Source organism: Plenodomus lingam (genome assembly GCF_022343315.1).
Source record: "Plenodomus lingam strain CAN1 chromosome Unknown contig_32, whole genome shotgun sequence".
NCBI lineage: Eukaryota > Fungi > Ascomycota > Dothideomycetes > Pleosporales > Leptosphaeriaceae > Plenodomus > Plenodomus lingam.
The window spans coordinates 99022-126331 of NW_027093946.1; the positions used below are offsets into that span (position 1 = coordinate 99022).

Below are 27310 nucleotides of genomic sequence, written 5' to 3' on the forward strand. Positions count from 1 at the left end.
TTATATACTTTGTTTCTATTTAGTTAGTCCTTTATTCGTAAAAGAATTTAACATACAAACAATGGAAAGCTTTATGTCAGTTGGTTTATTTTATATAATAGGAATGGATACTTTATTGGATATGCTTATAACTCAAGAGTTTATTGCTAATTATCCTTATACATCGGCTATACATATTCTTATAGTATATATGGGTATAGCTATGTTAATGGTTAATACTATAATAGCTAAAAAAGAATCCACCTATTTACGCTATAAGATAAAGAAACTATTAGAAGTATTAGATTATATCTATAATAACTTTAAAAAAGATCCCTTAGCTTGTATACAAATAGCTATATTAGTTATAGGATCATTCTTGTTTATATATATATTGTGTAATTGATTAGGAGTAACAGTATGCTTTGAAACTTACCTGTTATACTATATTCATTTGTTTAGTAGATTAGTATTCATAAAGTTAATTATATCACTTATTTTAGTACCTCTTATTAAAAATCTATACGATTTATATAAGATAACAGGTATGTCGGTGTATTTACCTTTAGTTATTCTTCCTAGTTCCTTTATATACTATTACTATTTTTTACCTGAATTAATTTATCTAAAGTTAATTGTTGTAGATCATATTAGTAGTATGTTAGGTATAGTTAAAAACTGGTTAATTAATATTAAATTCATTGTTATTTATATTATAAATCTAGGTTACTTACAAGAGTGATGGTTAGAATTGAACCTTAAGAATTTATTCACCATTCTCCTGGAAATAGGGCAAACATTAGGATGTAATATGAGGCTTATGAATATAACGCCCGGTACTTGTTTAGTCGAATATGCTGAATATAGATTATCTGAGTATTGATTGGATACCAAACCAAAATCAACTAGACTAAAAAGCTTCTTTAATAAGACGGGAGGTAAATTTAATATTTTATCTCCAGGTAGTGCATTATATATGGCTAACGTAAGGTATTTTTAATTTTATTAAATCTATGCCTAGGTTACCTCTTATTATAATAACACCTATATCTAGAACTAGATATAGTGCTAGTCATTTAATCTATCTAAAAGGATATTAAAATGATTTTTTTACTTTAATGAATATTTATCTGAAAAAGTCTATTAATAAAGGTCAGCTATTATATATAATGGAGCACTTAGGTAACGTAAATGTTAAGATACATTTATACAACTAAAATTTTATTATAGATCAAAATTCAGAAAAAAAATATGCTAGGTATTCATATTACAGATTCCAGAAGTAAAGCTTGAGATATTAACTTGGATCCTGAAGAATAAATAGAAGGTTTCTTTAACAAATATTATAAAAGTAAGGGTATTTTAAACAATTTTGACTATAGAAGTTAACTATTTCACTTCACAAACCCTACTAGATCTTTCAACAATTTAGTGGTTAACATGCAGGATGAAATTATCTATAACGATCTTAATATTCAACAAGGAGAAACTACTAGTTTAAATACAGGTAAAAAAAGATCATTCGAGGGTGTAGAAGAATATAATTTACATAAAAGTAAAAGAAGAGCCTTGCATAATACTACACAAGATAATATAAGGGGTGTAAAAGAAAATACTACTGCTAATTTTGAACCTATAATACATAACATTATTAATGAGAATGATATTATGGGTAATGCTTTAAATTACGACAGTATATATAGAAAAATTACTAATTTAATTGAATTAAGGTAAGTTGGGAAAAGAGTTGCGATTAGAAAGTTGTTTTTTGAGACTAAAGAATTAAAAGTCCAAGTATATGGGGTAATTTAAGCTTTAAATTTAACAAATTATAAAGATATTTCTCTTACTAAAAAAAATTTTTTTACAGCAAGGGTTAGAGAAATTCATCCACGTTACCCCTACTAATCCTAATATTATTAATAGATCTTATATTTTAGCAGATAGTTTAGATTATAATAGTATTTACGATAAAATTTTAAATTTAATTAAAGAAGAAGGTCTTGAATCTTGGGATAGATTAAGTAAGTTGGTACTTGAACCCGAAAGTTTAAGATCTGAATTTTATGCTATAATCCGTGATTTAAAACTAACAAATTATAAAAAAACTTGTAAGACTAGAATAGTTAATTTAAAAGAAGCCTTAGAAGATAAAATAGTAGAAAACTATATTAACGATATATCTACTAATGGTAATAGTATTAAAAGAGAAGATATTTTAGGTGAAGGTTTAGATTATATAAGTATTTATATTAAAATTTAACTAAAGACAATTATATTGGACCTAATTATAGATTAAGTAAGTTGGTATTTGAACCCGAAAGTTTTAAATCTGAAATATATGCTAGGATTAAAGATTTAAAATTATTAAATTATTATGATGTTAAGAGAACTTATATAGAAAAATAAAAAAAATTAAGAAGTGAAATTTTTAAAAAAGTTATTTAAAATTATAATATAGTACCAAAACTAGACTTCTTAAGTAGTGATGGAGATTTTGTTGAGTTTGATTCTTATCGTCAACCTATTATATCTATAAAAAAAAATAAATAGGACTAAACCTTTTAAAGGGAGGTATTTTTTCAAACTAGTAGTCTATAATATTGAGGTATACCCCGTAAACTTTATTAGTACATCTCGTAATGAAATTATATATCTTTAAAAGTTTAGGAAAATAATATAACCTGAAGATTAAGTTGTTTTACGATTATCCGGCCACATACTTTTAAACATATTAAGTGGATTTACATACAACATTATGAGTTCAGGTATCATTTTCTTTATACTAGTACTGTTACCCTTCTCTTTATACTAGTACTATTAACATTGGCCTTTATATTCGCGTTATCTGATTTAGACTTAGGTATATCCTTTATATTATAACAGGGTTTGTAGTGCTATCTTGTTCCCATATAAATGATGACTTAGTATTACACTAATTCATATTACTAACGGTGGTTATTTTTGTTTTAAATAAGTAGAATATATCTTTATATAAGTCATATTCTTAAACAAAAAAAAAAGGGTGGTATGTAGCATAGGGTTATGCATTTTGATTGCAGATCATAAATATAAGGTTCAACTCCTTCATACCCTTATATAATACAATTTATTGTTTTTCTAAAGGGAATTCTATAACATAAATAATTATAATATCTAGTTCTTTTTCGCCCTAAAGCCCTAAAAAAAAAAAAGAGAAAATAGAGGACAGGTAGTTCTAAGAACGCCTATTGACTTTATAATGTTAAACAAATTACTTTATAAACGTATGTGGCTCTTGTAGATTAATAGGTTTTAACTATGACCGAAAAAAAAATTATTGACAAAAAAGTCAAAATTAGTGTAGCAAAATTGTCTGTTTTAGCAATATATATTATACAAACTATATATATAAATACACTTTGCACGAATATACACATGATTCATATCTTATTTGCATCGTTAATTTGAATAGTACTTACTAACGTATTTATTAAAAACTTTTACACAATACAACAATGAATAAAAAATAGAGATCTTATCTATTTTAAATTGTTTTGCTATTTTCTATATTATATAGCAACCTTAGTACATATTTTCATGGTATTATGTGTTACAAATACAGTAGTTAATGGATGTATAGCAATACACTATGGAGTTTATCATGAATTCATACCTTATGTTAGAGATCTAAATATACAATACGTTAACACAGACCCTTCTTGCATAACAATAGGGGTAGATGGTGACATTGTGGAAAAAGGTCCTATGATCAACGAGCATCTTTTATTAAGTGCATCCAATAAATCTTATCCAGATAGTAATGAGGGTTCTACAGGCGGAGCAAATAATAACAGGGAGTGAAAGTTCATTAATACTTTTCAGGGGCCGGTTCCAAATACTCCGGTATCCAATATCCATTACTCAAAAGTACCTGGTACAGATACTTGATTAATTGGGGACCCGGACAAAATAGTTCCGTCTAACGGTAAATAAAGTGGTCCCTTACAAAGTTCTCATTTATATAAAAATGCTAGTGTATTTTTAGGGTATAGTACAGATAATAGGTATTTTTCAGATATATTAGACCTAAAGCAAAGGAATTGTTTAGAATGACTTCGAGATTATCATCAGACACACATAAGAGGTGAATTCTTTAGATAAAATGTCCACGGGTATTACACAAAGCTTTTCAGGGAGTGAATAGTAGATAATTCAAAACCTGAAAATCAAAAGTAAGCTATTAAAACTATGGTAGAACTATAAATTTAAATTTTAATTCCACGAGTATTCGTAATAAAAAAAAAACGGTTAGATTATCGTTAACTTGTTATGAAATAGGTCTTGGCTATCCTATATGGTAGACATTACTAAAATAGTATAACAAACCCCTGTACTTGTACCCTAGGTCTTGACGGGTAAATGACCTTTAGTATTTTATACTACACAGCCATTAATAGGGCGAGGAGTAAGCTATTGTTTACTAAAGCCCTTGTAAAAAAAAAATATTACAAAAAGAAAGTGTGGAAAAATATAAAAAGGGTACTAGCCCAATGGTTATAACATAGGAGGCGAAAGGTTTGGTGTTTAAATCACTTATTTCTCATGACTTGTTCATACTAGATAGAGATAGTTATAGAGATCTTGGCTTAACGGTAAAGCGTGTGACTTTTTATTATTCTCATAGAGATTGTACCTGTAAGTTATTTCATACATAAGGTATTACATAATTTACATAGCTAATCCGTTATTTGAATAAAAGGTTTTAGGATTATAATCGATATAATATATATATTTAGTACAATATCCATATCTAGATTATAAATTTTAATACTGTATTAGATAGGTATACCGAATGTATTAATTGTTATGGTGAATTTAAAAGGTAAAATTCATCATCTATATTTAATATATAAATTATATAGTAGTGTAAGAGTTAGTTACACCTAATGCACACATTAATATGGTTAGTTAAACCGGTAAAATAGGGTAGTTTTAATATACTAATTTAAGTATAATCCCTAGACCAATAACTATTTTGGAATACACTATTATTTATTTTTTTTTTTACAATGGATTTATCCAATTTTTATATAGCTAGGTGTATACATGTATACAGTATTTAATAGCCTTTATAGCTCAATGGTAGAGCGGAATACTGTTAATATTTTGATAAATGTTCGATTCATTTTAGAGGCTTAAAGAATTAACCCAAGAGCCATTGGCTCTTGGATTTAATTTTTGCGTAAAACTAGTTACATTTTACAGGAATCAATTAGAGATGTATATAACAGAAGATGGAGAAGGGACGTTATTTGGCTGTGATAAAAAAAAGACGTATTATGAACTTTTATACAATAGAATGTTAAATTTAAATAGAAGCAATTTTCAGGCACATCCTTTTCATTTAGTATCTCCTTCTCCATGACCGTTATATACATCCATTAGTTTATTAAGCCTTACTACATCTTCAGTTTTATCATTTCACGGATTTGCTTATGCAGAATACAATTTATTAATGAGTCTAACATCATTAATATTATCTATGTCATTCTGATTCAGAGATATTATAGCAGAGGGTAAAACGTGATTAAAAGGTACTATACTGTCTATTTATAATTCGAATATAGCTAAAGCTACTCCTATCGAAGACATAGAAAAAGCTTTAAGTATTTATAGAGCTAATAGTGATACTAGACTACTTACAAACAATAATTTGGGTTATTATTTAGCAGGTCTCTTAGAACACAAAAAGCCAGGATTGTTACAATTTTCTAATTTAAAATCCATAAATCCCTTACCTGTTACAGTGCTTTTTACAAGTAAAAGAAGTAAAAGTACTTATAGACCAGAAAGTACTTGTACGGCTTTAGTGGTTTGAGGGGTAAATCTCTACTCTGGCTTTAGAACACTAATATTATCCAATGTGGAGTTACACATGTTTAAACTGCCAAACTATCAACAAGGTGTTATAGTCGGTTTATTGTTATCGGATGGTTGGTTGTCTTATGCGAGTGCCAACAATAAGTATCCTCGTTTTGGTTTCGAACAAGCTTTTTCTCAATCTTCTTATGTATGGTCAGTTTTTGGTATATTATCTCATTATTGCTATAGTTTACCTATATTTAAAGCTAAAAATAGAAATAATATACAAACTAGTTCTGTCACTTTTGCTACTCGTAGTATGCCTTGTTTAGTAGAGTTTTTTAATGGTTTTTACCTTAACGGAAAAAAAGTTGTCCCTGAGAATATTTATCATAGATTAGCTCCTGTTTCTCTAGCTCATCTTATCATGGGTGATGGTACTGCTGTATCTGGTGGTACAATAATTTGTATTGATTCTTTTACTGTGAAAGATGTAGTTAGATTAATTAATGTGTTAATAATTAAATACAGACTTAAATGTACATTAAATATGGCGGACAACAAACCTAGATTATTTATTAGTTCAAAGTATATGGATTTATTGACATCCATTATAAATACCTACATTATACCTAGTATGAAGTATACATTACTAACACAATCTAGCTTATCTAGCCAAATAAAAAAGTAAGAGAGTTTGCGCCTTTGCAATATATTTCATCTACAAGGGCTATATGTATAAAAAACCTTCCATTTACAGCTGTTTTTTGTTATACAGAAAATCTAAAAGAAATTAGCATTAAGCACGCTATACCTCCGTACTTGTATAGCATTTTTATTGGTTTACTTTTATCAGAAGGTTGAGCCAATATTCACCGTAAAACAAATTCAAAAGCACGTATTAAATTCTGTCAACCTTATGTTAATAAGGAATATATTTATTACGTATTTAGAGAAATTCATATGTATTGTGAAAAAGACCCTTACCGTTTTAATAAAAACCCGAAAGGTAAACCAGTTGATGTTATATTATTGTCTACTAAATGGTTGTTCTGTTTTATTGAAATTTATTATATGTTTTATATCCAAAATGTAAAAAGGGTGCCTTGCAATATATATGATCTATTGACACCTTTTGTTCTAGCGCATTGAGTAATGGGTAGTGGTATAAGCTTACAAGGAAGAGGTATAATACTTTGTACTAATTTTAACAACATATTCGATAACGTTAAATTAATAAATGTATTAATGATAAAATATAGATTACGTTGTAATCTAAAACTAGAAAAAGATAAATACAGTATATATATTTATTGTTCTTCATTAAATACTTTATTAATGAGTATAAAACCTTATATTCCCTTACCTTATATAATTAAAAAATAATCTAATATACATATTTATATTCTCTGGGTCATATCTCTATTCCTGCTTTAGGTAATACAACTTTAAATCGAGTACTTAATCCTAGGATAGTTTTTACTTTACATATAAACAATTTAGGTTTGTACGCGTATATCCAATCAGAATTGGGTAATGTGGGACGTTTCCAAAATACAGGTAAAAATGTTTTTCGTTATATTATTGGGGACAAACATCGTATTATACTTTTAATTTAATACATGGTATACTTAGAACACCTTAAATTAAAAGATTTAATGATTTAATTAAATTTATTAATGCTAAATATTCTTTAGGTTTATCAGAAAGTTTAATAGATAATTCTAATTTTACAAACAATAGTTGGTTTACAGGCTTTACCTCTTTTTTTCAGCAAAATTAAAAGGGGGTAAATTTATAATGTAATACTAGCAGTTTACCTTAAATTATTAATAATTTAGGTATATTTAAATTATAAATATTCAGAACAAGTTTGAAAAAAAAAGTATGTATGACAATAAGTACCAGTCTGTTTAAAAGTTTTATAATTTTAAATTTTATTGCTTCCGAATTAAGATTTAATTGTAATGCAAATAACTCATTACAAAAGAATTTATCTGCAAGACCGTCAAATAGAAAGAATTCAAATAATTCCTGTACTGCTTTAGTAGTCTGAGAAACTAATTTAGGGTCTACCACTAAATATGGTAGACTTACTAAGCTAGTAAGAGAAATGATAGTTTTACCTTTTTATCATGAAAGTATAGTAGTTGGTTTATTACTATCGGATGGTTGATTATCTCTTTCCCAATCTAATACTGTTAAAAATGCTAGATTCGTATTTAAACAGTCCTTAGATAAATTTGAGTATGTTTGATTCGTTTTTAATGTGTTAAGTCATTATTGCGAAAGATATCCTTATACATATTCTAATATTAGAGGGGGTAAAATTCACCCTAGTATAACTATAACTACTAGAGCTTTACCTTGTTTTACTTTACTTTAAAATAATTTTTATATTGACAATAAAAAGGTAATTCCTTCTAATATTTATGATATATTAACACCTGTGGCCTTAGCTCATCTAATCATGGGTGACGAGACATATTGGGGTGTAGGTATAAGACTATGTACTGACTCTTATTCATTACAGGATGTAGTAAGATTAATTAACGTATTAATTATACGTTACAGAGTGAATCCTACTGTGCATACAGACAGAGGTAGATATATAATTTATATCCCTAAAAACTCTGTGCTTATCTTAATACCTGTGCTAAAACCACATAAGGTACCTAGTATGCTTAATAAGTTAGGTATTTAATTCGATATTTTACTTTATTAATTTTATATTCTTTATTATTTTTAAAAAATATAAAATTAATGTAACCGGGTTATATAATAAATTGTTTATCTTTGTTTGTATTAAACTTTCATTTTGGGATTAAATATGTCGAAAGCAAAGCTAAATCAAATACTCTAAAAGATAAGTTAGTGAAAACATTAGTCTTAAATTTAGATTGAATCAACGTTTATACAACAAGCCTACATCTTCTTCCATGAAACCTTTTATGGAAAGTTTAGCTTTATTTTTAGCTTGTAATCTTAAAAGTTATACTAATAATACAGGCTCAGATATATTATCTATAGGTGTATCATCTATAAATAGTGTTAAATTTATTATGGATTATTTTAATAAATATCACTTATTGGGTAACAAGCTTAATGAATTTAAAAAATGAGAGATTGTCTATAACATGATTATATCTAAAAAACATATTACTGATAAAGGTAGACTAAATATTAGATCTTTGATAGGCAAACTATAAAACTATAAAAAGATTATAAAAACAGTATTGTTACATTTATGTGCTCTCTTAAAATTTAACTAATTGCTGGAAACTCTTATTATAATAAGACAATCAGCAGGAAACAAACGGATGGATAAATATCCTAGTAGGATCTTCAGAGACTATATGTTAAAAATTAATACGTGAATAGTAGTATGTTTAACCTATTAATTAAGATATAGTCCAGTAAATATAGAAATATATTTTTTATTGACATATTTAGGTAATCATACGAAAAATAATAAGTCTAAATTACATCTAACTAAATTTAAATTTAACCCTTTTTACTCTAAAAAGGGTATGGTTAGAAGACTTCATACAGGAACAACAAATCAGTTAGGTTATTATCTTGCCGGTTTAATTGAAGGAGACGGATCTATCATACTTAGAAAGGGTGAAAAGGAAAAGATTTCACCCAAAATCGTTTTTACTTTTGGTAAAAATGATATTCCTATGTATGAAAAATTACAGAAAACTTTAAAAAAAGGGATAATATATACAGAAAAAAGGGGAGTTTGCAGATATAGTATTACTAATGCCGATGAGGTTATTAATACCGTTAACCTTGTTAATGGTAAATTCCGTACTCCCAAGATCCTAGCTTTATATAAAGCTATAGACAATCTTAATAGGTGGCGAAACGCTAATATAGTTAAATTGCCTTTAGATACTAGTAGCATAGATTCTAATGCTTGATTAGCTGGTTTCATAGATACAGATGGCCATTTCTCTATAAAATTAACTGGTGAGTACGCATCGAATGATAATGTTACCCGAGGAAGGGTAAGATGTTTGTTCTCTATAAATCAAAGTGAATTAAATAGAGTAACAAGGGAATCCAATGTTCCTTTTATGACACAATTGGCCAATTTTTTTCAAGTTAATTTAAATCATAAAGTGGAAAATTCTTCACTTTTTAAAGAGCCAGCTAAAACAATAGTGTTTTTTGCTCAATCTGACAGAAAACATTACATTATTACTACCTATTTAACTAAATTTCCCCTAATGTCTAGCAAGTATCTTAATTATTTATCTTTTTTCAAAGGGTTAAATTATCTAGGTAAAAGGTTAACAGAACAAGAAATAATGGAGATACGGGCTATTAAAAGTTCTATGAATAATAGCCGTACTTCTTATAATTGAGACCATCTTAATGCTTTTTATACTTAGTATTTTTTTTCCCCACCTGTTATATTTATTTTTCTAGATTGGTACCCGCTAGTCTTTTCGTATACCATCAACAAATCGTTGAAGGTATTTTACTAACATTTTTATGTGTATAGGTACGAATTTTTTAATATGTCATATTAAGATGCGAGTAGGGGGGGGAGGGGTGAACCCTTACACCTCCCCCTATCTCTGGAGACTAGTGCACACAATGTCGGTTAAAATGACATATTTAGGTAATCACACCCTGGCTGTACAGAGAGGGTTAAACCTTGGTGTTGCTTTATTCATAGTATCTGAAGCTTTATTTTTCTTAGCTATATTCTGAACATTTTTCCATAGTGCTCTATCTCCGGCAGTTGAATTAGGGGCTATGTGACCTCCAATGGGAATTGAAGCGATAGATCCTTTTGAACTTCCTTTAATTAACACAGTTCTTTTATTAGCTTCAGGATTTACTGTAACATATGCACATCATTTTTTAATTAACGGAAAAAGAGGTAAAGCTTTATATGGTTTATTATATACTATTATATTAGCAACAATATTTACAGCACTACAAGGTGTTGAATATTCAGTTTCATCGTTCACTATTTCAGACGGAGCTTTTGGATCATGTTTTTACTTTGGAACAGGGTTAATTCTGGCCCCTATTTTAAATAACATATATATGAAAATTAAAATATCTAACTATTCAACGGTTAAAGCTCAAGATAAGAGCTCTAACCCCATAAATTCTACTAGTAATTTAAATCCTAATTGAATAACAGGATTTTGTGATGCTGAATCTAGCTTTTCTGTTAGAATAGCTAAAGATGAAAAAAGGTTTAAATCTTTACGTATAGCACCAATTTTTACGATAGAACTACATGAAAAAGATTTTGATTTACTTAAACAAATAAATGCTTTTTTCACAGTAGGTACTATCATAAAAAGAGTTAAAAATGGTAATCCTAGCGTAATATATTCGGTTCAATCCATTAAAGCACTAAAAGATGTAATAATACCTCATTTTAACAAATATAATCTATTAACACAAAAGAGAGAAGATTTCCGTATGTTTTCTTTAGTAGTAGATATACTTTACAATGGTCAACATAAAACTGAAGAAGGTTTAAACAAAATATTATCTAACAAAGCCTCTATAAGTAAAGGTTTATCAAAGTCATTATTAAACATGTTTCCCAATATTATACCTGCGGCAAGAAACCTAATATTATCTACCAAAGATTTTAATCCATTTTGAGTAGCGGGGTTTGTTGACGGTGAAGGTTGTTTTTATATAAAAACATCCAAGACCCATTCAGGGTATAGAGTAAGTCCGTATTTTTATATAGCACAACATATACGTGATATAGATTTACTAGAAAATTTGGTAATTTATTTAAATTGTGGTTTAGTAGAAACTGTGAAAACTAGACCTACTCAATCTAGTTATGTAGTATATAAATTTAATGATATTAGTAATAAAATAATACCTTTTTTTGAAAAATACACTTTAAGAGGAAATAAATTACTAGATTTCTATGATTTCAAAAAAGTAGTTAATATTGTAGGAGAAATTAACAAGTACGATGAACATCGTGCTACATTAAAAGAAATTTTAAAAATAAAAAGAAATATGAATAGAAATAGATAAATTTGCATAAATTTATTAATTAAAATAGAAAATGGGGTAAATAGCATGAAACTCCATCATTATTATAAGGCGCTGCCCATAAGATAATATGGACAATGTGCGGCGAAGCATGTATTTAATAAATTTTTAAAAAAAGTTACACAAACAATAATCTTTATTTTAAGGGATACATGAAGCCTCAACGACTAGTAGATGAGTACTTTATTTACAATAATTCTACCACGAACACCCCACATTTATAAAAAAAATACTTTATAAATGAAGACATAGTCTGAACCATTCTGATAAAGAATGGATATAAGAGATAAAGAGCTCTTATGATAACAAATTTGTCCACGGATTAATTACAGCAGTCCCTACCAATTCTTTTATGTCATTGGATAATCAATTTAGTGTAAAAACCAATTCAGTTCTTACTTTAGAATCAAATAAAAAATTAATTCATTTAGACAAGAATTTTATTGATTGATTAGTAGGATTTACGGACGCTGAAGGTAATTTTAATATTAGTTTAAAAGGTTTACAAGGTAATAAATATAATAATTTAAATTTAACTTACCAAATTACTCTGCATATAAATGATTTATATGTTTTAGAATATATTAGAAACAGATTAAATTGTGGAAGTATTTCTAAATCAGGTGATAAATGTAATTATTTTGTAAATGATCAAAAATCACTAATAAATGTTATAGTACCTATATTTAATTATAGAGAGTTAAAGAGTTCTAAATTCTTTCAATATTTGAATTTTAAAAAAGCAGTTCATTTATTAATAGATAAAAAACATTTAACTTTTAAAGGTAAAATAGATATCTTACAATACTATAACGATATGAAACTTATAAATCAAAATTCTAAAGCTAGAGACAATATGATTATAGATGAGTACTGATTAATAGGATTTACAGAAGGAGATGCGACTTTTAGTTCAAATAAATTAAAACCAAAAATAAAGTATGAATCACCAAAAATAAAACATGAATCAAAGGGTTTGTTCACTACCAATAAAGTAAATACTGTACCTAAGAGAAATCCCGGTCGAGATCATACAACAAAAATGAATTATTCCTCTCTAGCTACTAATCCTTTACAAATGAAACTAAATCCTAGTTATATAACAGGGTTTGTCGATGGGGAGGGTTGCTTTTCAATAGCTATTACAAAAAACTCAGATCTTAAAACAGGTTGAAGAGTACAAGCTATATTTTCAATCCATCTTCATAAAAAAGATCGGGATATCTTGGAGGGAATCAGATCTTATTTTGGTAGTGCAGAAATCCTTACTACACCCGAAAAAGACAGTGTTCAGTTTCGTGTTAATTCTTTACAAGGTTTAATTAAAGTAGTGGAGCATTTTAATAAGTATCCTTTAATTACAAAAAAAGCCGCTGATTATAAACTTTTTGAAACGGTTGTTTTAATGATGGTTCGTAAAGAACATTTAACAATACAAGGATTACAAAAAATAATTAATATGAGAGCTACACTTAATTGAGGGCTAACAGATGAATTAAAGAAAGCTTTTCCTGACACTATTCCCGTTATAAGGCCTTTAGTTGAACAACCCCAAAGTTTAGATAATGATTGAATAGCTGGATTTGTATCCGCTGAGGGCTGTTTCATGATTAAAATTAAACCATCTATAACTAAATTAGGTGAGACTATTCATTTAGAATTTCAAATAACTCAAAATAACCGGGATGAACGATTAATGAAAAAACTCGCTTCTTATTTCAAAGCTGGAAAATGCTATGATACAGGTAAAGCAATTGATTTCAGAGTTGCAAAATTATCTGATATTACTGAAATAATTATTCCGTTTTTCGATAAATATAAAATCCAAGGAGTAAAATCTATAGATTTTAAAGATTTTAAACGAGTAGCCGAACTAATGAAAAAGGGGGGTCATTTGACTTCTGAAGGTTTAGAAAAGATTCGTTTAATCAAAGCTACGATTAATAAGGGAAGAAAATAAATCCAGTTGGTTTGTTGCTCAAAAAAAAACAACTGGTTGGGAATTAGAATTATTTAAAAGTATTTTAAATAACTTAAAACATGGTAATTTATATACATCCGATAGAAAGTCAGCTGGTTCTGTAATATTAGAAATTAATAATATTAATATTTTAATGAACAGAATAATACCTATTTTTTCTAAAGGTATGTTGACTAAAAAATCTTTAGACTTTGAAGATTGATCTATGATAGTTAAAATTACTTATTATGGGTATCATACTTTAGATGAAGGTAAAGAATTAATTTATCTCATTAAATCTAATATGAATAATTTTAGATTAAATCCGGATTTTCTTACAAACTATGATAAAAATAAAGCGTTAATCGAGCAAAAGTTAAATTATCTATTATCGTTGCCAACCCCTTATGAAGTAAAACAGGGAATTTTATTTTTAAGAGGTACTGATAAATTAGTGTCGAAATTTTTTAAAATAAAAGTAGAAGATACTAATGGTAAGGTACAATATTTTTCTAGTATATCAGAGTGTAGCTTAAATCTTAACATACCTAGTAAAATAATTAAAAATTGTTTATTATCAGGTCTTCACCATAAAAATTACACGATTAAATTTGATACCATTATTGAATAGAGTTGACAGAAAACAGAATAAATTGCATGGAACTCCTACTTTACCATTCATATGTGTTTATGTAGGACAATATGCAGCCAAGCATATATTAAATAAAATTAAAAGGAATATATGAAGGTTTAACGACTAGTAGGTGAGTACTTTATTTACAATAAGCCTACCACGAAATCCTGCAATCATTTATTGATTGATGACATAGTCTGAACCCTTTTGAAAAGAAAGGGGAAGTAAGGGATAAGGAGCCCTTACGATAACAATTATTGTACATGTAATGATAGGATCAGCATTTTTAGCTGTTGGTCTATGACGTGTATTAGCATATCATTTAACAAATAATCATCATTTAGGATTAGAAGCTGGGATACTGTATTGACATTTTGTTGATGTTGTATGATTATTCTTATTTGTGTCCATATACTATTGAGGATCTTAAGATATCTACTTGTATAATTTATGCCTATACTTATACTTATACTAGTACTCATTCGGATATAATATATAAATCCGAAGGGTCTAGCAACGATTATGGGGATAAAGGTGTTACTGATAAGAACGATGGAGCCAACGAGGAGGAGGAAAGTTTTGAATTAGAAGAAGAAATAGAACATATTGAAAAACTAATGAGAGCTTCAAATGATGCTATGATTTTAGATGAAAAACTTCCTGATTCTGAAAAAGAGAAAAATTCACACTTAAAGGGTCTAAGAAAGGATCCTCATGTTAAAGATTTTTTTGAAGGGAAAACTCCTAATGTAAGCGATTTACCAGAATTAAATAAAGCTCTTGTAGAAGCTAGGAAAGAAAAAATAAAAGAATTATCTGAAGCTAAATATTATGCTAATGAGGAATCATCTACTAATTCTCTAAGAGATAAATCTAATTCAAGTTTGCATGAATCAGATAATACTTTAAATAAGAAAGAAGATAATCATAACTATTCGGGTTATAAAGTATTACCTAGTTTATTAGAAACTATGATAGAAATTTTAAATAATCTTTTTGGTTAGAACTTTTTTCTCGGATAGGTACAGTATTTTTAGCGGTAGGACTGTGGCGTGTACTAGCCTATCATTCAACCAATAATGATCACTTAGGATTAGAAGCTGGAATACTTTACATTTTGTAGATGTTGTTTGATTATTTTTATTTGTGTCCATATATCACTGAGGGTCGTAAGGTTAAATAGTAAGGTTAACCCTTCAGATTAAATGGTATTTCTTACCATACTTTCTCAGAATATTTTAGCGGGAAGACAGCGAGACTTTTTTTAGTTAAGTTATTTGTAATAACTGCGAGACTTTTTTCTAGTTAAGCTGGGGAGTTCGAACCTCTCTATTCTGAACATGCTATTTTTATCTATAATTTTATTATTATTATCTAATGCTATTACATCAAGACGAGACAAATCTATTCTCTATTCAAGAGCTACTATTACCGTTTTACTAATTGCAGCTTTTATAGCCTATGACAATTTATTTATTTTGTTTTTAGCAAAAGGTATTGGTATATTTGGTGGACTTTTCCATACAACAGCTACTACCAATTTTTTCCATGTATTTATTTGTATAATAACTAGTGTTATATTGTTATTAACTTCATTTTACCCCAGAAAAATTTGATTAAAAGAGTTTAGTAGTCCAAATAGACTGTTATTTACCAAATTGATCTATAACGGAACTCTCATTTTAAATAAAATGGGAGAACAATTTAAGATTATAGAATACTCTCTAATTATTTTATTTATAGTTACAGGAAGTGTATTTCTAATCTCTACTAGCGATTTAGTATCTATATTTCTATCTGTAGAATTACAGAGTTATGGATTGTATTTACTATCAACTATTTACAGAGATTCAGAACCAGCCACATCCGGTGGTCTTATGTATTTTTTACTAGGAGGATTGTCATCCTGTTTTATACTACTAGGGACAGCATTACTCTATGCTAACGCTGGTACTACTAACTTAGATAGCTTATATATTATAACTAGTATATCTAATGTAAGCAAAGATAATATTACCGATGTACTTTATTGATATAAATCTTACTATTTACATGTTAGTTTAATATTTATGGCTGTAGGATTTTTATTTAAAGTATCTGCTGCCCCCTTCCATTTCTGAAGCCCTGAAGGATGATGTGGGAAATCATCCATAACACCGTCATCGTGTTTACGGGGCAAACTGCCAAATTCCGGGGACCCCCTAAAAATCCAAGTACCAAGCTATAGTATAAAGGCTATAGGTGAATGAACTAATTACTCATGTAAGGTAACAACCTTGGAAGCTTCTGAAAAGAATATGGGTAATCGCGGATCTAAATCAGTCACTGTTTTATCTCTAAACCCTTTGCTAATTTTTGCACATTAAAATTGTATCTCCCTCATTTACTCCTTCCCTGTGCTGCACTCTAATGTGTCACTTTTCTCTTCTACTTCGACTTTATTAGTACATGTGAAACATTCCAGAACGGCTTTACTTTGTGGAAAACAAAACCTTTATAAGAGTAGTCCTACGAAACCACACAGACACGGGTTATTTCGTGTTTATTCTACTAATTCTTCATCTATTGCACCGTCTTTTCAGCCAGTAAATATATATAGAAATGCTGATAAAGATAAGGTCTTAGTACTAAAAGAAAATAGAGGTAAATCCGGGGTATATAGCTGAACAAATATAATTGACGGAAAAAGATATGTAGGTAGTAGTATTAATCTAGAGATAAGATTGAAATGTTACTATAACATTTATTTCTTAGAATCAGGAATAAAAAAGCCTCGGCGTCTTCTTTGCTCTGCAAAGAAGACTGAGGCTGCTGCGCTGAGGAAAAGTTTGATCTACAGTGGTTTGCTGAAGTATGGATATTCTAATTTTACTTTAGAAATCCTGGAATATAGTGATTCATCCGAAACTATACAAAGAGAGCCATATTATATGGATATATTAAAACCAGAATATAATATTTTATTAACAGCTGGTTCTCGATTAGGTTCCAAACATTCTGAAGAAGCAAAAGCCAAAATATCTGCTGCGGCTGTAGGTAACAAAAACAGTACAGGAGGTAAAGGGCGTAAAGGAGCAGAAGGAGCAGAAAATCCTAGTGTACCGGTAGAAATACTTGATAAGGACACTGGAATAAAAACAACATATACTTCAATGAGTGAAGTAGTGGAAGCCTTAGTTGTACCTACAGGAAGTATTAGAATATATTTTTCTAAAAATACCCAGACGCCATATAAAGGAATATATTTATTGCAAAAATTAAAAAAGGTTTAAATAGTGACTGTAAAAGAGCAACGAGTATACGGTAGTTGATATGATTTATCATATTTAAGATGTATTCTATCAGGTTTCGAGAGAAACCGTTCAGTAAAAATCCCTTCTAACCAAGTTATGCCAAGACGATTTTATACAACTAGCCCCCGGGCCCCCGTAGGGGCCTGGGCGGGGACTTGTCCACGCCTTGGGGCAAGGCTCGGACCCCCCCCCCTTCGCAGGGGGGGGGGCCGGGACAAGTAATAATATTAACCCTAAGACATCTTCTCTTACTATCCTACCTTTATTTGTGACAGGCTTTATCTTATTTTTTTTTCTTTTGCTTAAATCCACAACCAACATAGGCAAAAGAAAAAAAAAAAAGAAATCAGCAGAAGGATGTTTCACCATTATTGCACGTAAATCACCTAGAAGCAGCACCGGTTGAAAATTCGAAGCTAATTTTATTATCAATCTTCATAAAAAAGATGTTAAACTCTTAAAAGCTATTCAAGATTTATTTGGAGGTATAGGACGAATAAGTAAAGAGAGAAATGATTGTCGTGATTTTACAGTTAGTTCTTTAGATCAAATCATCACAAAAATTATCCCTCATTTAGATTAATACCCCTTAATCACTCAAAAGCTTGCGGATTATATTTTATTTAGGTCCGGGCGCCGCCTTCCCCCAAAGGGAAAGGCGGCTGGACCCTGCGGTTAGGCCGCCACCTTAAGGTGGCGGCCCCCCCCCCGCTGGAGAAGTTATTATGATAATGAAAAAAGGGTGAACATTTAACACCTTCAGGTTTAAAAGTAAATATTAACATAAGAGCTTCTCTTAACAGAGGCTTGACTCCTGCATTGAAAGAAGCTTTTTCTAGTTATGCTCCTGTCCATAGACCTTTAATTGATGCACATACGTTGCTTCCTATTAATCCTTATTGAATAGCAGGTTTTGCTTCCGGTGTTGGTTCTTTTATGGTTAAACTGAGAGTTAGTGATGCTTACAGTGCAGGAGATCGTGTTGATTTGGCCTTTGTTTTAACTCAACATTCTCGTGATCTGTCTCTTATTAAGTGTTTAGCTGATTACTTTTCATGCGGACAGTTTTATACTTATAAGGAGTATGCGGAATTTAAATGTAGTAATTTCAAAGAGATCTATGAAACAATCTTACCCTTTTTCCTTAAATACCCAGCGAAGCAGCCCCAGTCTTCTTTTCTTCGAAAAGAAGACACGAGGGCTATTCTGGGTGTGAAATCAAAAGATCTCGAATATTGAGTTAAGGCTGCGGATATTATTTGTTCGAAAGCTCATCTTACTTACCCTCTGCATTGATGCAGAGGGTTAGGAAGGGTTGGAGCAAATTAGAGTCATTAAGGCTGCAATGATTAGAAATAGAGAAAATGTTAAATAGTTTTTATTTTTATATCACAATTGTCTTATCAAGTTATATATTATTTTTGTATAAAGTTATTAAGCTTATTTGTATGATAAATTTTACTTCCGAGGACGTGTATGACGCTATTCCTACGATTGTTACAACTTTTGTAGCGATTATTGCAAAAATTTCTATTTTTGTCTTCTTACTGGAGTTAGTACACTATACAAGCAAACCATTATTTGATATGGATTTTTCTTGAACTACTAGCTTACTATTTAGCTCTCTTTTATCTTTAGTTATTGGAACAATAGTAGGATTAACGCAATCTAGAATAAAAAGACTTTTTGCCTTTAGTACTATATCGCACGTAGGGTTTATGCTACTAGGTTTAAGTATACACACAGTTGAGTCAACACAGGCCTTTATGTTCTATTTAATACAATACTCGATTTCCAATTTAAATGCTTTTATCTTAATTATTACGATAGGATACTCATTATATTGTTATACACAGAATGATAAGTACTCACCTATTCTTGAGCCTATACACGATAAAGAAGAAATCGTAAAAGAGGAAATGGGTAAAAAGGAATATATTAAGGAAGAAAAAGATAAAGATAGTAATAATACCGACGCAATAAACTCGCCTATCCAGCTAATTGATCAATTAAAAGGGTATTATTACATAAATCCTATTATATCCCTAAGTTCATAGACCCCTTTAGCAAGGGTAGCTAAGGACTAGAGATGCCAAACTCCGGGTAATCCCTAAAGGTCTACGTACCAAACATGATCCGAATAAAATAGGATACGTGCGGCTGAAGTAATTACTCAGGTATGGTAACAAGCGTAGATATACTATCCAGCTATTTCATTGCATGGTGAGAGAATTCCGACTGACGTAGGTCTCGGACCTGGGTGGAAACGCAGTCTTATGCAGTCAGTCTCAAAGGCGTCTCTTTAGTGTAGGGAGAGTTTGGTGAGTGGGCTACGAAAGTAGAAATGGGTGTTCGCGGATCTAAGAGGGTTACGCCCTAAAAGAGCAGAGAGCAGATGGTATCTCGTCTAACATTGGTAAGAGAGTAATTCCTATTACTACGAATAGTCACTCAATAAGTAAGTACACAGGTCTAACCTGGTGAAGAGAGTTGGTAACCACCGACCGGAATATATTGGACATATTATGAAGGAGTCAAGACACGAAGCGCCTTTCTTAATCCGGTTTGATGGCTCGATTGCGGTGGGCTGGCGCGTGGACTTATTGTGAAGGAAGGCAGGACTGAGGAGACTTTAATTAGGATCCAATAGATGATGTATGTGAAATAGTGTTAGATGTAAGGTGTGCTCCATTAGCCCCAGGTTGAAAGTAACCTGATATGACATAAACCGAAAGGGGGCGTTATACGACAAGCTAACACCGTATAGGTGGAATGTCGTTGTCTATTGAGGTTCTTTCTATCTCCTCAATCGGCTGTTATGCAAGTAGGAATCACTTTATTTTCATTTGCAGGTATACCTCCTTTAATAGGATTTTTTGGTAAACAGATGATATTAAGTGCAGCAGTGGATAGCGGTTATATTTTTATGGCATTAGTTGCTATATTAACTAGTGTTATAAGTGCTGTATATTACTTGGCTATCATAAAACAAATTTTCTTCGACAAACCAGACTACAGTTTAAACAAAGAGCTGAAAGATTTTAATGCAGATGGTTTAATAACTGAAAAAAACACGGCCGTTGAAAAAGTTAGTATACAAATGAGTAATATTGTTATATCAAGCTCCTTAAGTTTATCCATTTCAGTTATAACGTTAGTAATAACATTATTTATTTTTATACCACAAGAACTGTTAAGCTTTGCCAATATATTATGCTTGATACTATTTAATTTATAAATGACAAGTACAACTTTTTTTATCATATTTATCCCTATCTTGTCTATATTGTTATTAGCTATAAATTTACTACTAGCACCGCACAATCCCTATCAAGAAAAGGATAGTGTGTTTGAATGCGGTTTCCATTCATTTTTAGGGCAAAATAGAACACAATTTTCAGTATCCTTTTTTATATTTGGTCTTTTATTTCTGCTTTTTGATCTAGAAATACTGCTGGTATACCCGTACAGTGTTAGTAGTTATACTAATGATATATATGGTCTAGTTATTATGATGGTATTTTTTGTATTATTAACTCTTGGATTTGTATTTGAGTTAGGTAAAAACGCATTAACTATTGATAGTAGACAAACTCATACTTATATTAGCGAAGATACATCTAAACCGGTAGCCTTTATAGATAATTACCTTGTTAATAGCTATGTATATTTTAATGGAACTAAGGGAGAATTTACTATTTTATTAGTACTGGTTATACCTACCGTTTTCTTTGGTATATATCCTGCTCCAATATTAGACGCTATACACTACTCAGTATCTACTTTAATTTACTGTTTTGATGTGAGTGTAATTAGTTGTGATGCACCTAAGGTGTGAGATATTGGATGTAATAACTATTTAAACTACCCTACTTTATGTGCATTTTTATTTTGAAGCTTAATTGCTTTGGTACTTATTAAGAAGTATTACACAATACAACAATGAATAAAAAATAGAGATCTTATCTATTTTAAATTGTTTTGCTATTTTCTATATTACAAGGCAACCTTAGTTAATATTTTCATGGTATTATTCGTTACATATTTAGTAGTTAATGGATGTATAGCAATACACTATGGAGTTTATCATGAATTCATACCTTATGTTAGAGATCTAAATATACAATACGTTAACACAGACCCTTCTTGCATAGCAATAGGGGTAGATGGTGGCATTGTGGAAAAAGGTCCTAGGGTGAACGATCATATTTTACTAAGTTCATCCAAAAACTCTCAGCCTAATATGAATGCGGGTTCTACAGGTGGGCTATATCCAGGCCAAGATGGGACTATAGATCCACGTTTAACTGTTACACAGTATCCAGGACTTAAGTCGGACCTTATTTCTGCACAGTCTGATGTATTAGCTACAAGACAGAATAATGTGCCTCCTATAACATCACGTAGTGTAAATTTAAACGATGTAGATGTTAAATTCACTAGGGGAAACGTTATGATTAACGGTGGAAAATATAGTTTCAGAGGGTTGGAATATTTTTACAAGGACCATCCTGAACTATTTCATAGCCATAGAAAAGGGGAAACTAAGATAAATACAATAATAAATGAGTTAAATAATTCTTAAAATAGATTAAAAACGAACCTTATAATGTTGCTCATTTATTCTTGCCTTTTTTGCATTAGAATTTTATATTACTTAGTGGCTAATTTGTGTGGTAGTTCTGGGGCTACTATATCTAAAACATGTTATGATGCTTAATATAACTGGGATGAACATTTAAATAATACTGCAGAATATGCTAACAAGATAAAAAAAAAACGGTTATATTACTTTAACTTGTTATGAAAATGGGTAAGATTAGTTATAATAGTAACCATATTTATCCTTAATAGTTTTTTTTTCTTTTGCAAATGGTCAGTTGTAAGTTTTTTTTGTTTTCTTTTGCTTATGGTTAGTTGTAAGTTTTAGTCCCGGCGTCTTCTTTGCTTGCAAAGAAGACTGGGACTGTAATTTTTTTTACAAATATCATGATATTTGTAAAAAAAAAAAATAACCGCAAAAGAAACCAAAAAATAAAGCAGTAAACAGTTTATGCAAACAATGGTCTAAAGGTAGACCATATACCTAACAAATGTTTTTAACTTTATTCCCTTTTTATCGCGTTAATCAATACCAATAATTCATTAAAACATAATATGTTAAATAAATTCTGAAATAAAAAAAATAGTTTTAATGGAAATTCATTTAATACTAATTTTACAGAAAAAAATATAAAAAAAAGTAATTCTGAAAAAGATGAATATAATAAGATGATATTTTACCCAACTTCTGGTAAAGAATGATTTAGTAGCCTTTATTCTTATAATAAATCATATATTAAATCTTTAATTAGCTATGACGCAGTACTAAACAAATTACTTAGAAGTTATTGTAACATGTTACAAGATAAAATAAAAATACTTTTTAAACGTAGGCGGGATAACAAAATTCGTTATTCAGCCAATAAAATATATGCTGCGAGAGCTGAGCTAAACCATACAAATACTAAACTTTCTATTACATTATATGTATATAATAAACAAAAATCATCTATTGAACGTTATATAAGAAAAATTACAACACTTATACGATTTGAAAAAAAGGTTTTTGGGGTAAAACCCGTATGAATACCAAACCATAAAAACAGATTACTTCATATATTAAAAAATAAATTTTTCATGTTTAGAAAATGAAATATGGCTTTTTTTAATACAAGGAAAAATCTAGTAAGAAATTTATTAGTTAATTTAAGAAAAAAATACTATATACCCTATAATATACCTAGTTATAACATTAGACCTATAAAAAAAGTATTTAGATTACAAAATATCTTGTTTAATTCCATAAAATCCATTAATTTTAATAAATCTAAATTTAATAGCTTAAATCTAAACTTAAGAAATTTAGGTTTAACTAGTTTAATAGAAAAATTATATAAAAAGAAGGTAGAAATAAACTTAGTTGAATTAAAATCTATACACTTAAACAGTGATATTTTTGCATCAGCAGTATCTCTTAAATTAAGAGACAGAAAAAATAAAGCAGTAAGAATTCTGAGAAAAGCTGTTTTACAAATGGTAAGAATTCCTGATTTACATACACTTATTACATTTGACGATCATATGGAAACAATGAACAAGAACAATATTATAAATACTATTAAACAACAAGTAGTGAGTGGTGTAAGATTTGAAGCATCAGGTAGATTAACAAGGCGTTTGACCGCTATGAGAGCTGTATTTAAGTATAGATATGCAGGTAGCCTAAAAAACATACGTTCCTCATATAATAATATATCATCTACTATGTTAAGAGGCTACGTTAAAGCTAATTCCCAATATACCCTTATTAATTCTAAGACCAGAAATGGAACTTTTGGCTTAAAGGGTTGAGTTAGCAGCCATTAAAGCTAGATCTAGGATTTACTTTTTATAACATAATATTACACCTAGTGTAGTGCATTGCTTTATATCCTAGATATTTTTTAGGTGTACTTATATCTAGTGCAAAATAAAGCATAAATATATATAGAGTTTTTATTCCTAGAATATAACAAATGGGGGGTGGGGGTATAGCAAATTTTGTCTTTCAACAGGCAACCATTAGAGAGAGAGCATTCTCTCTCTGGTAAGACTGCTAATGGGTCTTAGGCTGGATACGTGGGAGCTTCGAAAATCCATAAAAAAAAAAAATTAGCCCTAACGTCTTCATTTCAAAGAAATGAAGACTGGGCTGCTGTTTATTTTTTTTTCTTTTGCTTGTGTTTAGTTGCAAGTTTTAGTCCCGGCGTCTTCTTTGCTTGCAAAGAAGACTCGGACTGTAATTTTTTTTTACATATATCATGATATATGTAAAAAATAACCGCAAAAGAAAAAAAAAAATAAGGAAACCAAGGTTTCTATTAATAATCCATTACTTCCAGTAGTTGTAATTTATAAGTTGTAGACGATAAAAAAAAATTTTTACTTCGTAGACTCAAGAGAAACAAGTTTCCCTTAATAAACCCTTCAATATTACTAAATAATACTTCACTATTTACAAATAATTCTAATTATTTGTTTTTTTTTTAATAATATGTCTTATCGCTTTGGTGTTAAAATACATAATAATATTTATAAAATATTCGATGTTCTCTTTATAAAATATTCCATGTTCTCTTTGTAAAATATTCGATGTTCTCTTTATAAAATATTTGATGTTCTCTTTAGGATAGTTGAAAAGTTTAAGATAAATAACCATTTGGTTTTGTTAAGTAAAGCATATATATTTGGAAGTTAGAGGTTACCCCATTCTACTTTATTTTCGACGGCAATCAATCTATATTATTTATATCTCTAAAGGATCATATACCAGAAATTATACAAAATTTAAATAAGGGTTATTATTCATTTAATTTTTATCCTTATATACAAGATTAGATTTAAAATGATCTTTTTTGTTTCAATGAGGATAATAAAAATTTAGATTTATGTAAAGTTCATTCAGGTTATAAAAATATAATGGATGTGATTGTTAATATAAATAGGGGTAATAAAAATTATTCAAATTTATGGTTAATATCTGAAATTTCTGGGATTATTTATGATAGACTTCCTTATTTAACTTGTGATTCTGGTGAGTATGTTATTGATATGGATAATAATTTTCTGTTGGTTATATATAAGATTGATGAATCTCAATTTATAAAATATGATATTAAAAGCAGAACATTATCGTATGAAATTAGTAGCTACGTTTTTATAAAAGATGATAGAACTGTTTCTATATATAATTCTACGACTGTGGATAATAACGATGTTAATTTGGATAATACCAAATCTTCTGTTTCTTCTTATAATGTTGATGAATATAAAACTTATGGTACTGTTCAGAACGATAAAAAGGTATTAATTCAGAAAACATTTAAAGTGGAAATAGTTGAGCGTGTTTTACATTATACGTTACAATATCGTCCTAAAAAAGATAAGAGTATAGACTTTAAAACAGAATTCCATTATCGTAGTGGTAGATGTGATATTCTTAAATTAACATATGAAGACCGTTCTAAAGGATTAACTCTTGCTTATAAATATCCTCAATACAAATATAAAATTCAGGGTTTAATAGATGAAGGGCACGAGCCTTTCTTTGGTTCAGAAAGGTTACTAGGAAAGCCTAACTTATCTACAAATATTTTTGATAAGATTGAGTATAAACGAGATAAATATTATAAACAAGATAGTAAAAGTATAGCCTCGGCGCCATCAGCCCTGTTAATATTTTATTTGTTTTGCCAATATTTGTTTCTGACTTAAGCAAAACAAATAAAATATTTAGCTGAGGGCTGAGGCTGTAATTTTTTTTTTACATATATCATGATATATGTAAAAAAAAAATAACCGTTAAAACTAATTTAAATATATCCCACGACTTCAATAGTTATCAAAATAATAGTGTCAAAAGCATCGTTAATCAAATGTGTTTAGTAAACAGAGGAGATATTTCTATACCGAAAGAGAAGATAGAAAAATACCAATTTTAAAATATAAAGTTAACTCTATGGATGTAAATGAATTTAATCTAAATAATTTTACAAAAATCTTAACTAAAGTATTTACACTAAATAAGACTTATTTAAATTATATAAATAAAGATTAAATATAGTAAATCTATACACATCTTTACCATAATCTATTATATCACCTGTATAAGTCATAAAAACCTTAATAAAAAAAAAACAAGTGGGGGGGTTTGTTTCTAATCAATAGTATTTGTAAGGCATATACGTGAAGATAGCTATTACATATAAGGAATCGCTTACGAATAGGTAACGCACTAGTTAAACCAACCATATTTTATAAAAGGGGATATATAAAAAATGGCAGGAGTGCTAAACTATACCGTGATTATAATACTTGTAACTATGCAAAATATCAGGTTATAAGGGGGGGGGTTACAAAAAAAACTCTTTTTTTTTAGCTCAGTTGTAGAGGATTCGTACACAGACGAGGGGTCATGTGTACAATTCACTTATTTCTTTTTAGTTATGTAAAATAAGCATATATTTATCTATTCTACCCCGTCAATACAAAATCTATACATTAAATGCTAAAAGAGATGGTAATGTTATACGCTATAGTTGTATAATAAAAATTTTGCCCATTACAACGTACACATTAAAATTGATTAGTTTTAGCCTTTAACTGTAGTCAACTTAAACAATGTTTTTTATTGGTACATATTATTAATACAAGAAATAACATATACTACAAAGTAAATATTTCACACGTATATGTATTAATTATGCATTAGTCTCTGCAACTGCACTGTAAAGAGTCTTTTAAAGGGAAGAACTAGTGTTATAAAAGTTTTAATGTTTGGTATGGAGCTTCTACGTAATTATTTTCCATTTATATAATTTATAGCTATCTATTATAAATAGTAAATTTCTAGTTTCTTTTCTATAATAAGATCTATATATTACATATATATGTAATATATACAATTTATAGAGAAAATATTAGAAAATTATACGAATAATAATTTATACACATCGAAAAAAAGGT

General features: G+C 29.1%; 7 protein-coding genes across 7 annotated transcripts; all 7 read left to right on the forward strand.

Annotated features, from left to right (window-relative positions):
- Positions 1 to 1230: 1230 nt before the first annotated feature.
- Positions 1231 to 2242, forward strand: IAQ61_008534 (uncharacterized protein; the record flags this gene model as incomplete). The annotated part of the gene is made up of 3 exons (XM_066098040.1): positions 1231 to 1261; positions 1412 to 1581; positions 1850 to 2242. The coding sequence occupies 3 exons, from the start codon at positions 1231 to 1233 to the stop codon at positions 2240 to 2242; spliced, it is 594 nt and encodes a 197-aa protein (XP_065951996.1).
- An 8363-nt stretch (positions 2243 to 10605) lies between these two features.
- Positions 10606 to 11466, forward strand: IAQ61_008536 (uncharacterized protein; the record flags this gene model as incomplete). Its single annotated transcript, XM_066098041.1, has 2 exons — positions 10606 to 10963; positions 11084 to 11466. The coding sequence occupies 2 exons, from the start codon at positions 10606 to 10608 to the stop codon at positions 11464 to 11466; spliced, it is 741 nt and encodes a 246-aa protein (XP_065951997.1).
- A 3385-nt stretch (positions 11467 to 14851) lies between these two features.
- IAQ61_008537 (uncharacterized protein) lies at positions 14852 to 15475 on the forward strand (the record flags this gene model as incomplete). The annotated part of the gene is made up of 1 exon (XM_066098042.1): positions 14852 to 15475. One exon carries the CDS (start codon positions 14852 to 14854, stop codon positions 15473 to 15475), a length of 624 nt encoding a protein of 207 aa, XP_065951998.1.
- A 3728-nt stretch (positions 15476 to 19203) lies between these two features.
- Positions 19204 to 21002, forward strand: IAQ61_008538 (uncharacterized protein; the record flags this gene model as incomplete). The annotated part of the gene is made up of 3 exons (XM_066098043.1): positions 19204 to 19320; positions 19525 to 19813; positions 20617 to 21002. Coding segments are annotated over 3 exons (792 nt in total), but the record flags the coding sequence as incomplete, so codon positions are not given.
- A 786-nt stretch (positions 21003 to 21788) lies between these two features.
- IAQ61_008539 (uncharacterized protein) lies at positions 21789 to 22349 on the forward strand (the record flags this gene model as incomplete). The annotated part of the gene is made up of 1 exon (XM_066098044.1): positions 21789 to 22349. The coding sequence occupies one exon, from the start codon at positions 21789 to 21791 to the stop codon at positions 22347 to 22349; it is 561 nt and encodes a 186-aa protein (XP_065952000.1).
- Positions 22350 to 23839: 1490 nt separating this feature from the next.
- Positions 23840 to 24157, forward strand: IAQ61_008540 (uncharacterized protein; the record flags this gene model as incomplete). Its single annotated transcript, XM_003836958.2, has 1 exon — positions 23840 to 24157. The coding sequence occupies one exon, from the start codon at positions 23840 to 23842 to the stop codon at positions 24155 to 24157; it is 318 nt and encodes a 105-aa protein (XP_003837006.2).
- Positions 24158 to 25264: 1107 nt separating this feature from the next.
- On the forward strand, positions 25265 to 26059 carry IAQ61_008541 (uncharacterized protein; the record flags this gene model as incomplete). Its single annotated transcript, XM_066098045.1, has 1 exon — positions 25265 to 26059. One exon carries the CDS (start codon positions 25265 to 25267, stop codon positions 26057 to 26059), a length of 795 nt encoding a protein of 264 aa, XP_065952001.1.
- Positions 26060 to 27310: the final 1251 nt, after the last annotated feature.